The following is an 11,952-nucleotide window of genomic DNA, read 5'->3' as shown; positions in this document are numbered from 1 at the left end:
TGTTCGTGCAGCCGTCCCCTGGATGGACACATAGGTTGTTTCCAGTTTTTTTGCTCTTGCAACAATGTGACCCTTACTCTCCCAGTGCGTCCTCTTGGCCCACGGGTGTGAGAAGCCCTTTACGGATTCGCAGACGCTGCCCAGTGTCCTGTCTGTGCGTGTCCCCCCGTCGGCAGCCGTGTGCGACAGTATCTGTTTCCCCGGGACGTCGCCCGTGCTTCTTGTCATCAAACCTTTTCTCATTTTGCGCATTTAATGGGTACACAAGTGGCATCTCACTTTTGTTTTAAGGCTTGCTCATTTTTTCATTTATTCAACAAAGAGTTACTAAGCTTCTCCTACGTGCCAGGCCCCCGTGTTAAATACTGGGGATGAGACAAGAACAGCACGCTCCCATGGACCCCGTCACAAAGCATGAGATGCAACTAAGGCTCAGAGAGGTTAAGAGACAGGCCTAGGGTCGCCCAGCGAGGAAATGGAGGAGCTGGGAGTTGAACGTGAGTCTGTGTGGCTACAGTTTGAGGTCTTTTCCTCCTGAATTGGACTTCAAATGGGCCTCTCGACTCAGGCTCCGAATCCTCTTCTTTGACCACCCCCCTCCCCCAGGACTGCTGCGTCCCGTCCCGTTAGTGACCACCAGGGTGGGTGGAATGACAGCCCCGGGCAGCTGAGCGGGCAGGCCCACCACAGGTGGGGCCATATCTATTTCGCAGACTCGCTGCACCCCAGCCCCCCAGCGAAATTGGATCTCTCCACCCGAAGGACAAGACAGGCCTGCTTCAGCCTCTGCACAGCTCTGGGCGGCTGCGTTTAGCATCTGTTTCTCTTTCCTGAATTTGGGTTTCCAGCAGGCCTGCCCCCAAAATAGCACTGCCCCACCCCAACCCGAGCAAGCGAAAGAATGAATTTGTGGTTTGATTTTTTTCCTCTCATCATCGTGTGTCTGGCGGTGAGAGGGGAGGGGTGTGGTGGTGAGCGCGTGTGTGCTTCAGGCTGTGGGAGGGGAGGCCTGGGAGAGTCTGCGTGCATGCGTGTGTGCGTGTGTGTGTGTGTGTGTGTATTTGGGAATTCACACGTGAACCTAGCTCTCTGTGTCTGAGCGGATTTGAACGGCGACTTCTTTGTATATGTGACTGGCTATCTGTGTGTGCTTGTGCCGCTTTCTTTCTGAGTGCTGGTTTCAGGGAAATGTGAGGTTAATGACGGGTCCATAAACCACGCATGTGACCCAGTCTGTCTGCTTTCCAGTTGACTTCCTCTATTATAGAAATCATGTGTCTATAATAGATCCCCTGCTTCCAGTGATCATATCACAAAAGGACACCATCCAAGGAATAGGAGGTCTTTTGGTGAGCGGGGCTCAAAGTCCCTGACCTTATCCTCTGACCCTCTGTCTCTGTCTCCTCCCTTAAAACATGCTCCCTGGAAGGGCTTCCCAAACTCTGTTGCACTGAGGTGTTAATGACTATCATGGCATCATGGGGCCTTACATTTTTAAGTGGGAAACGGGATTCTGGGCAGAGCACTGACCTCTGATCGCAGACCTACCCTCCAGGAGACCTCAATCAAATCATTTCACCTCTGAGTCAGCTTCCCCACCTATAAAGTGGGAACAGGAACTCTCCTGCTGAGGGCGTGTGGATTCAGTGGAAACACTTATGCCAAAGCATCTGGTATCCAGTAGGCGCTCCATAAATGGGGATTTCTTCCGCCTGCTTGGGCCTTTCCCCACACCCTCTCATGGGGCGCATGATGCCAACCTGGAACCTGTCCCTGTGGTGAGGGGAGGTCAAGGACCCCGGGGTGCAGACCGTGGCCCAGGCCCTCTGCTGGATACCCGCATGTGTGGGCTCTCAGTGAACCCCCCAAGGAGGCTCTTTGCCCTGCCATTTTCCAGACGAGGAGACCAAGGCACAGAGAGGGGAAGTGACTTTCTGAAGTCACACACCGATCTGAAAGGAGACCTTCCCCTGCAGGCCACGGCCCGGGGCGGGCTCTGCTGAGCTCGGGGGCCTGCACAGCTCAGACTTCCTTTTTTTTTCCATTGAGATAAAATTGGCATAAAACATTCTGTTAGCTTTGGGTGTGCACCACAGCGACTCAGTATATGTGTGGCCTGCCAGGTGATCACCACCGGAGGGCGTTCCCCAGGGCTCCCCCGCAATGCTTCCCGGTCCCTTTGCCTCCGCCGAGGACAGCCTCATCATTTCCACGCCCGCCCTGCCTCCCATTTCCGCGTGCTCCACCCTGTTCCTCTAGCCCAAATGCCAGATGTGACACCAAAGGGACAGCAGGCAACCATGTGCCCCGCCCCGTGCTGGGTGCCCTCACCGCGTCGGGCTGCTGTGACCCGGCTCCGCCCCCCTCTGCCCTCTCTGCTGGCCCTCGGCCTGACCCCCGCACAAGCAGGTGCTCCTTCCCGCCCACCTGTCTCGGAAGATCTCCAGTGTCACCCTTCCGTCCAGGCCAGTGGTCCCTCTCTCCTGGCCACACCTGGCTAGCAGCTCTTCCTCTTGTCCCTTCTGTCCTCGACAACAGCCTCCAGCAGCATCTTTAGAAACACACTGGACCTTGTCACAGGGCCTTGTGTGTCTTCTGTGTTCGCAGAGCCTAGCACAGCCCCCAGACACATTCGGTTCCTTAGTAAAAGTTTGTTGAAACAAGTGTGGCTCAGAGAGGTTCATCCCCAGCCCAAGGTCACACAGCAGGGCAACTCAGTGATCCAGGATTCAAATTCAGGATGCTCTGGACTGCAGAATGCACATTCCTGACCCTCTTCCCGCCTGTCTCCTGCCATGCTCCTGGGCAGACTATTGCGTGGGGAGCACATAAACAGTGTGTGGGCCCATGGACATCCCATGTGTGCAAGCAGAGTGTTGCTTGTCTACTTCACAGGCTCCTCGGAGTCCCCACCCCTCATTCGTTTCTGCCCCTGTGCCAGCATTAGCTCCTTATGCTTTCCTGAGGTCACGTGGCCCGTCCCTACTCCCTATGCAGCATCTTCCCTGCTTCCTGCTTCCAAACCAGGGCCCCGAACGCGAGACACCTTTAGTGCAATTAAAATGCCAACACAAGAAGAGTCATCCAGTGTGCAAGCTTTAATCAGTGTTGCATAGAAATCCCTGTAGTTAACGTGTTCCTGCAGAATGCTTTCCTTCTAGCGTTCCACGCGGGATGGCGTCCTCATTTGGGTGAAACCAACACAGGAATGAGCCGTGGGGTGCCTCTCAGTTGTGTTTCCGCCCTAAGGAAGGGAATGAGAAAGGGGCCCTTTAAGAGCTGAGTGTTTCCTGAAGTCACTTAACCTCTCCTTGGGGTCAGCCTGCTCCTTTGTAATGAGATATGCAGCGTGGATGGTGCTTAGACCATCGAGGTCCTTTTGACTTATGTGAATCCATCCATCCATTTATCCCGTTTATCACCCACCCCTCCGCGAGTTCACCCAGTCCGTCCATTTACCCGACATTAATCCAGGCTGCCTATCGAGCCCAGACGTCCGTTCTTGCATCAGTTGGTCCATTCAATTACTCCCTCCATCCAATTAACCATTCAATCCGTTCATCTACCCATCTTCTAGCCACCCAGCCAACCAGTGTTTAACCAGTTCATCAAATGCCCATCCTCCCATCAATACTCATACCTCCATCTTTCCAACTACGTCCAACCAAGTCACCATCCGTTCACCATCCACGTCCTTCCAGCCACGTCCAACTATTGTGGATCAACCGTTACCCAACCAACTAATTTCTTTCTCCCACCAGTGCATCGATCCAGTTCAGCTAACCACATCCATTCGAGTTGCTGGTCATTCAACAAGCATTTCACTCCACCCTCCCTCCCTCCCTCCCTCCCTCCCTCCCTCCCTCCATCCACTCAAGCAATCACCTAACCCTTCTATCACCCATGCCTCTACCTAACCAACCTTCTAATTTATGGATCCACCCTGCCTCTCATCCACCAGCCAAGCTTCCATCTAGCTAATCTGCCATCTGTCCATCCTCCCAATAACTCATCCAATTTATCCAAAGGACTAGTCCAGCAATGCATCACATATACAACCAGCCGGAGCCACCGTTGCCCCTCCCTCTTGGCCCTTGCCTGTCGTTCCTCTGTGTTCCCCCTTGGAGGCTGCAGCCTTCCCCTCCCTGCCCCCGAGGTCCAGCTGGGTTGCCGCCCCTCCCCTGGGGGGCCCTGTGGCCCTTCCCGTTTGAAAGGTACCTGAGTGCCACCTCTGTGTTTTGCCAACCCGCTGGCTCCTCTTCACCGCCTTCCTCTTGCTCCCCTGTCTTTTCAGGTTCTTCCTCTTCTTGGAGTAGCTGCAGGAGTGGGTGATGGGCCGTGCGGGACCGGAGTGGGAGTGCGTGGTATGACTGTGATGCTTTGGCGCGTTGGGGCTTGACCTCTGGCTGCAGCGGCCGGTGGCGAAACTCTGGCTACAGTTCTGGCAGTGGTGGCTGCAGTCGCACTGGCTGCAGGTGTGGCTTTGGGGCCGAGAGTTGCTGTGGGGCTGAGAGTAGGTGACGGGGAGGCCCTGTGCTTTGGTGTCCATGGGAGGCCACGTCTGGAGGGGCAGAGGCCTCCCCTCCTGCTTTTCCAGCACGTCCAGATTTACAGAGGCCCTGGCGGCCCCTGGTTATATAGCTGGGGCCGATTGTGATGGCACAGGTCACAGGGGTGTAACAGATGCGGCTCGGCTGGCACAGAGCCCTCTGTCCCTGCCCCTAACCCGCAGGGCGGGACAGGTTTCAGGGGCACTCTGGGGTCGTCCCATCTCTGATTAAGAGCAGGGACCCGTGGGTCAGCTCGCGCTGAGTCCGCAGCCCAGATGCCCTCCTTCCTTTCCTTCTGGACACTCACCTCTCCAGGTCCCTGTTTCCCATTTGGTAGAATGGGGACAACAGGAATACCTACCTCCTAGGGACATCGGACGGATTAAACGGGAGCCTCCGTGTCCAGCCCTCGGCTCAGGTCCAGCCCACCGGAAGGGCTCAATAAACGTTGTGTATGCTTTCTCGGGTGTTTGTCTTCTTCGCCCAGGCGGCTCGGAAGCTGGGAGCCCAGGGCAGCCGGCCGGGGGGTGGGGTGGGGACAGGGTTGATGGGGAGACGACCGGGGCTCAGGCAGATGATGTCGGATGGGTTGGCTGGCTTACCAGATGGACAATGATGAGAGGAACCCAGTGGCCTGGGGGGTGGTCCTGGGGCCAGCCTGGCAAGCCCACCTCGCCAGCAAGACTGAACGCCGGGAGCTTTAGAGCCGGGTTCGAACCCCGCTTCATCCTAATGTCCAGTCTTGGGTGGGTCATTTGGTTTTCAAGGCTTGGTTTCCGCATCTGACAAAGAGATGTCATTCCTTCCTTCCTGGTATTCTCGGGAGCCTGAGGTGCCTGTGGAGCCGCCGGAGTCTCCTGGAAGCCGTCTTCCTCCCTTGGCTCCTGCCTCCTGACTCTACTCCATCCCCTGGTAACAAAGACCCGTGGGACAGCTGGGGTCACGCCATCCCTGCTCCGGCCTCCCAGCACCTTAAGAGGAAAGCCCCCATGTGTGGGCACATGAGGTCCCCTCACCTCGGGGGTTCCGTCCACAGCCCCCCACCCCATGCCGTGGCCCACGCCCTTGGGCTCAGCTCTCGGCCGCTCTCCGCCTGTACCTCCCTCTTCTCCACCCACGAAACTCCCTCCGTCTCCATCTCCCTTCCGCCAGCCAGCCCCCCATCTGGCCGCCATTGTCCGCTTCCACTCCTGCACAACTTTGCCACTTGTTACAAGGATTTGCTGTCATCCGCTTTTATGGGTTTCTTTCTTTCTTTTTTTTTCTTGAGGAAGATTAGCCCTGAGCTAACATCTGCTGCCGATCCTCCTCTTTTTTGCTGAGGAAGACTGGCCCTGAGCTCACATCCGTGCCCATCTTCCTCTACTTTATACGTGGGACGCCTACCACAGCATGGCTTTTGCCAAGCGGTGCCATGTCCACACCCGGGATCTAAACCGGTGAACCCAGGGCCGCCGAAGTGGAATGTGCGACCATAACCGCTGCGTCACCGGGCCGGCCCTATGGCAGTTTATTTCTTAATAAACATGTCACATTGTTGAGGGTGGAAACATCCCTCATTCACCGAGCGCCTCCAGTGAGGCTGGGCTCTGGGTCCCGCCCTCTCTGGGCATCTTTGTCATCGAGCCTCACAAGGACCCTTTGTAAGTGGGCTGAAGGGTGCCCCCAAAAGATAAGCCCACATTCTAACCCCTGGACCCGGCAACACAACCGTGTTTGGAAAAAGGATCTTCACAGATGTGATTAAATTAGGGATCTTGAGGGTGCCCTGGATCGTGCGAGCGGGCCCTGGACCCAATGACGTGTCCTTATAGGAGCCACAAGAGAAGACACACAAGGGTAGAGCCCGTGGGGAGGCGCGGGCACAGGGTAGCGTCGTGCAGCCACAAGCCCGGGAACACCTGGAGCCGCCATGAGGGGACAAGCAAGGAAGGATTCCCCCAGGACCTCTGGAAGGAGCACCCTGCCAACACCTTGTGTTCAGACTTCCGGCCTCCAGACTCCAGGATAAGTTTCTGCCGTTTTAAGCCACTAAGTCTGTCATAATTTATTACAGTAGCTCTAAGAAACCAATGCACCCCGTGAGATAGGTACGATTGTTACATTTTACAAAGGTGGAACAGGCTCAGAGAGGTTGAGTCACCAGCCCGGAGTCCCACAGCTAGTCAGCAGCAGAGCTCGGATTCAAATCCAGTCCAGCCTTACGGTCACTACGGGATCCACAGGGATTACGGAGGGCTCCCGCGGCTCTGTGTTAATGGCCCTGCCTGTGTGGGCTCGGTGGGGCAGGTTGGGGCCGGGCGGGTGCTGGGCCACGCTGTGAAGACTTTCTGGGTCTCTGGACATTCTCCCCCACTCCCCGGACCCTGGAGTGCATAGTAGGACGGAAAGTGTTTTTGATTCACGTTAGGGCCCCTAGTGACTGGCACGGTGTGTGGCTTACAGAGGGGGTGTGACAGGTGTTTGCTGGGCGAAAGGATGGGCAGGTGTGTCAGGGCGACTCGGATAAGAGGACAAAGCTGCTGACCGGGCTCCCTGGTCAGAGGGCGGGGGCAGGACTCACGGGCCATGAGGCCCCCACCTGCGGACGGCGCTCGCCTCTGCCCCCCGCAGGCTCACACATGGCGCCAAAAGAGCAGGTCTCCCCAGGAGCGCCGCCTCCCCCACCCCGGCAGCCCTGACCAGGGTCCTTGTCGCCGATGGCTGGTGCCCCGGGGGACTCCTGAGGGAGGAGGGTGGGGATCACGTGTGTCATGTTTTTCGGGAAGAAAAGGGTTAAGGGAGCCGGGGGCAGGATGAGAAGCTTCTGGAAGGAGAAGGAGGTAGGGGAAGTGGGCACAGGGCCTGGGTTCTGCAGCTTCCCCAGCCTTCTGATGAAGGACCAGCTCTGTCTCCATCACTGGACCCCTTGATGGAGGCCGAAGGGAGCCCCTGGTGGGGGCACGGATGGCCCCCTGGAACGTGAGACAGCAGCCCAAGACTCTGGCTGAGAAGGACTCGGGCCCCTCCACAAGCCCCGACCCCAAACCAGGGCTGGCTTGGTGGACGGACCCACCACGACTCCAGCACCAATACTGGTCTGACTCCAACACTCACCATGTGCCAGGCCCGACCCCACCAGGCATCTCAGTTCATTCTCCTGACCACTGACCTGTGGGGTAGCCATTAATCTCACCCTTAAACAGGGAGGGGCCGGCTGAGGATCAGAGACAGGCAGTGACTCACTCAAGGTCGCACAGCTAGCAGAAAGAAATTTGAACCCAAATCTGCTGAGCTCCAAGCCAGCGCTCTTTAAGATAAGACTGTCTGTGGTTAGAGTGGGAAAATGGGGGTTTGGCTGAGGGGGTTGCTCTGTCCCATGGGGTGCTGTGTCTGCTCAGATGTGGAGGAGAGCCTCCCCCTGCTCCCCCTGGCCTGACTTTCCAGCCAGGCCACCACGTTTTCCACCCCCCAAAGCAGGAGACGGCGACAGAGACGTCACGGGGATCGGACCTTGTGACAGCTTCTGGCTGGACATCAGGGACAGGGGTCACTGACTCCTGCCCTTCAACCTCCCTACACACACACACACGCACACACACGCGCCTGCACACACGCACCGGCACGGGGTTAGGGACACAGAGTAGGAGCAGCCTTTCTTGGAGACTCTTTATTGACTCTGTTCTGAAAGCTCTCCTCGCTGGAACAGCGGCGGGCACCTCGTCCTGGGCCGTCATCGCGGGTCAGGAGTGTGTCTGCTTGGGCTCCGGGCTCTCCTGGGCCGCCTCAGCGTCGTCTTCGGCGCCCTCCTCCTCCTCCTGCTCCGCCTCCATCAGCAGCAGCTTCCCCTGCACCGGGACCTCCTCGTCCTCCTCTTCCTCTGCCTCCTCCTCTTCCTCGCCCTCCGATGACAGGGAGAAGTTATCCTGACTCACGCAGGCTACCAGCTTCTTCATGGAGGATTCGTGGCCCCGGCTGTGGCCCGTGCCCAGCTTGGCACAGTGGGAACCCATCGCTCACTTTGGCTTCCTCTCTGGACTGGGAGGGAATGCCACTGGGGGGCAGCGGAGGGGCTGTGAGGGTGGCGGGCAGGGCGCTGACATCACAAAGGGGCCCCAGAATACCCCTCCCCCACCCTGGACACCTGAGTCTGGGCTGACACCTGACTCAAACCTTGGCTACCAGTGGCCCCGCTGGGTTCCGGGAGGCAGAGGCAGGATGCCATGTGACCCCACCACATGGCCTCCTCCATTGGGCCCCACCTGGCAAAAGTCCCCCTTTGAGCTGGGCGGAGAGTTGGGGGTAGAATTTCTGGAAGCAGGAGAGCACAGATTCCTCCCCACATCCCAGAAACACTTAGCCCAAGAGAGCTGTCGGCAGGACATGAGGATGGTTAGAACAGCGGCGACCTGTGCGGGGGGCTGGAAGCGCTGGTTTCTTGACCTGAGCGGTGCCTACACAGGTGCACTTAAGACCCGTGCGCTCTGTGTAAGCTTTACTTCTAGAAAACTAAAGAAAACCCTACTAACCCCTTCTCGTCCCCAAAAATCACCCTTTAAAAGCAGCGGGTCCTAAGCTTTGGAGGTTACAGGGCTCTTTGGTTACACACACCCGTACAACACAGTTCCAGCTCAGGAGGGGGGTGTCCCCTGGGTCATTTCTGAGCACTGGGGGTCCATTTTCCAGCAGGTCAATGAGGTCTTGCCGATTTTGAGCCCCAAGTCCTCTGTGGCTGCGGTAGGCTGCATGAGGACCCTTGCTGGATTGTCTGGGCGGGCCCTCCGTACAATAGCCTGCGCCCCTGTGAGAGGCAGTCAAGAGTCCACACGGCCAGCACTGTGACCACGGATGGCGGGATGCGGCCACAGCCGAGAAACACTAAGGATTACGGGGAGCCACCAGGAGCTGGGAAGAGGCAGGAACGGATTCTGTCCCGGCGTCCCCAGAGGGAGCGTGGCCCTGCTGACACGGACTTCAGAAGTGCGTAGTAGTGCAGGGTCCCATCAAAACTCTAGCGACCCACAAGGCCCACACAATTCAGCCGCTTGTCTTTTATTCCCTCCGTGTTGGCCTTTTCTTGCTGGAGCATGCCAGACCTGCTTCCCACATCGTCTACCCAGCGTCCCTTAAGATTCTTTGGTTGTGGAATAGCATTGTGGTCCTTGGCATCATGGAAGGCCCAGCATCAAACCTTGGCTCTGGATGGCATCCTCCATCACCCAGAGCCAGAGTAACATGCCAGCATGGTGCCTGGTGCCTAGGAGGGAGCCCTGAGCCCCAGTCCCCCTTCCTGCCCCCACCCCCAGAAGAATTTGTGCCATTTGCGTAAAGAAGACCCTGACAGGCCAGCACGTTTCTTTTCTCAAGCTTTATTGTGTCGATGACTTTCGGCTCGTTTTATTCAAGATCTTGTGGGCTCCTTGCAAACTCAGGGCTTGAACATCCAACGTCGGGGGGGGATTGCTGTGGTCTTGAGAGGTGGTCCTTCGGCAGGTGACTTTCTCTTAACTTCCAACCAGGAGCAGGTCGGGCCCCGGAAGGCTAGTACCGCCTTCTGCATCTTCTCCTCCGCCTCACCCTTCTGCAGACTTTGGGAAGAGAAAGTCCCGGTTATGGGGCCATCTAGGGGATCCAGGCAGAGATGGGGGCAAGGATGGGGCTTGGGGACTGTCAAGGTGGACAGGGTCCCGGTGCTGCCCGAGCCACCCACTGCCCCCCTGTGCCATGGCCTGGGGGTGTCAGGGTAGGGAGAGGGAGCGAGGTGGGGCGGCCGACCTCTGCGATGCCTCCGGCGCCTGCAGGGGCGTCTCCTGCGTCTCCTGGAGGAGCGGTAGCGCCGTCTACGGAGCCTGTACAGCCTCCTTGGGGAGCAGCGCCGTCGTCTGTAGCGGTAGTAGCTCCCGGCGGTCCTCCGAGCAGCCTCGATATTCTCTGGGGTGTGCCCCGACTCCTGACCCTGGTCCTCGCCTCCGTGCTGCTGCCCAGGCCCCGACTGGGGCCGTTCGCTGGGACTCCGCACGCGGTATCGGACCATGGTGCTGATGGGGCAGGCGGCTCAGGCTGAGGCTGCAGCTGACCTTGGGGACAGGGGGGCCACGGCTCAGCCTGCCCACCTGCTCTTGCTGTTACTGTTGGGCTGGTCTGCCGGCCGCTCGCGGGGACTCGTATATAAAGGGGGCCCCCCACTATGACCCGGCGGCCCCGCCCCACTATTGTCCCCGCCCTGGCCTGCGCACAGAGGCAACACAGAGCCCGGGCCACAGCCAGTCGGGCCCAGAAGGGCGAGCCACCCCCTTGTCTTACCTGAAAACGTGTCCCTGGTCCCAAGGAGCAGGTGCGACTCTCGGGCCACAAGAAGGGCGCCAACTCTTTCTGGTCCAAATCCAGGCCCTCGTCCCACCCCACTGGTGGGAATCCATACATAGTATTCCAGAATCTTCCTCACCACCTTTGGGGCTGTGCCGTGGGCGGGGGGGCCTTCATTACCCGTTATCTGTCCACACAGTTATTTAGGGGTTACTGTATGCCAGGCCCTTATTTACTTTCCACATACCCATTCACTCCACATTCTTAGCCCCGTTTTCCATGGGGGGAAACTGAGGCATGAAGAGGTTAAGTGACTTGCTCAAGGTCACTCTGCAAATAAGTTGCAAAGCCGGGCTTCGGAGTCCGTGCCTGTGGCCCTCCGCCCCCTTTCCCAGCCCGAGGACGCCCTGCCCTCCTCCAGCTCTGCCCTCCTCCTGGGCCTCTCACGGTACAGGGATGACCCCATTAAAACCCCGAGTCAGAATCCTAGCAGCTGAAACACTGTGGCCGGGCCCTGATCCCCAAACCTGGGCATGTCACTCACATGCCAGAGCGGGTGAAGGGTCTAGAGTTGGGGGATCATCTGGGACTATCCAGGTGGGTTTATTGTGGTCACATGGGTCCTCCTAAGATGGAGAAGGGAGGCAGAGGGTACTTCTACGCCTCCGGCTTTGAAGATGGAGGGGGGGCCATGAGCCAAGGAGTGCAGGTGGCCGCTAGGAGCTGGGAAAGAGAGCATTCTCTCTTAGAGCCTTCAGAAGGAACACAGTCCTGCGCAGACCTGGATTGGAGCCCCCTAAGCCTCATTTGGGAATTCCGACCTGCATAACTAACATAATAAATGTGTTTTATGCTATGAAGTTTTCAGGAATTTGTTACAGCGGCGACACGAAACAGATACGGACGGCTCAGTTCTGTCCTGGCGGCTGCGTGCTGCCTCTTGCTGAGGCTCCCTAGGGCGCTTGTTAAAAATACAAATGCCCGGGCCTCACCCCCAGACCCTGCCAAACCAGAATCTCCACGGCCAGAGCTGGTCTCTGCTCAGCCATCCTGCCTCCATCTGCCTGGGATCGGAGAGGCAAGCTAGGAATTGGGGACCTGGAAGTGGGTTCAGCTC

The 11,952-nt window shown here is 57.9% G+C and overlaps 2 protein-coding genes and 1 non-coding gene across 3 annotated transcripts; all 3 read right to left on the bottom strand.

Moving 5' to 3' along the window:
• Positions 1 to 3,084: 3,084 nt before the first annotated feature.
• On the bottom strand, positions 3,085 to 5,287 carry LOC106836750 (uncharacterized). Its single transcript, XR_011494024.1, has 3 exons — positions 4,912 to 5,287; positions 4,219 to 4,507; positions 3,085 to 3,244 (listed from the first exon to the last, which is right to left on the bottom strand). It is a non-coding gene; the product is annotated as an uncharacterized protein (transcript).
• A 2,985-nt stretch (positions 5,288 to 8,272) lies between these two features.
• Positions 8,273 to 8,542, bottom strand: PRM3 (protamine 3). The gene has a single exon (XM_014849970.3). The coding sequence runs from the start codon at positions 8,540 to 8,542 to the stop codon at positions 8,273 to 8,275; it is 270 nt and encodes an 89-aa protein (XP_014705456.1).
• Positions 8,543 to 9,160: 618 nt separating this feature from the next.
• PRM2 (protamine 2) lies at positions 9,161 to 10,563 on the bottom strand. Its single transcript, XM_070483993.1, has 2 exons — positions 10,305 to 10,563; positions 9,161 to 9,330 (listed from the first exon to the last, which is right to left on the bottom strand). Exons 1-2 carry the CDS (start codon positions 10,561 to 10,563, stop codon positions 9,161 to 9,163), a joined length of 429 nt encoding a protein of 142 aa, XP_070340094.1.
• Between the last annotated feature and the right edge of the window lie 1,389 nt (positions 10,564 to 11,952).

Source organism: Equus asinus, chromosome 14, assembly GCF_041296235.1.
Source record: "Equus asinus isolate D_3611 breed Donkey chromosome 14, EquAss-T2T_v2, whole genome shotgun sequence".
NCBI classification, from domain to species: domain Eukaryota; kingdom Metazoa; phylum Chordata; class Mammalia; order Perissodactyla; family Equidae; genus Equus; species Equus asinus.
This window is presented reverse-complemented; position numbering and strand designations above follow the sequence as displayed.

Bases quoted from the DNA above. Each gene is read 5' to 3' on its own strand.
- PRM3 (XM_014849970.3), bottom strand. From the start codon at position 8,542: ATGGGTTCCCACTGTGCCAAGCTGGGCACGGGCCACAGCCGGGGCCAC.
- PRM2 (XM_070483993.1), bottom strand. From the start codon at position 10,563: ATGGTCCGATACCGCGTGCGGAGTCCCAGCGAACGGCCCCAGTCGGGG. The intron at 9,331-10,304 runs GTCGGCCGCCCC...TGCCTCTCACAG, and splicing joins GCGCCGGAGGCATCGCAGAG to GGGCGCAGGCTATTGTACGG.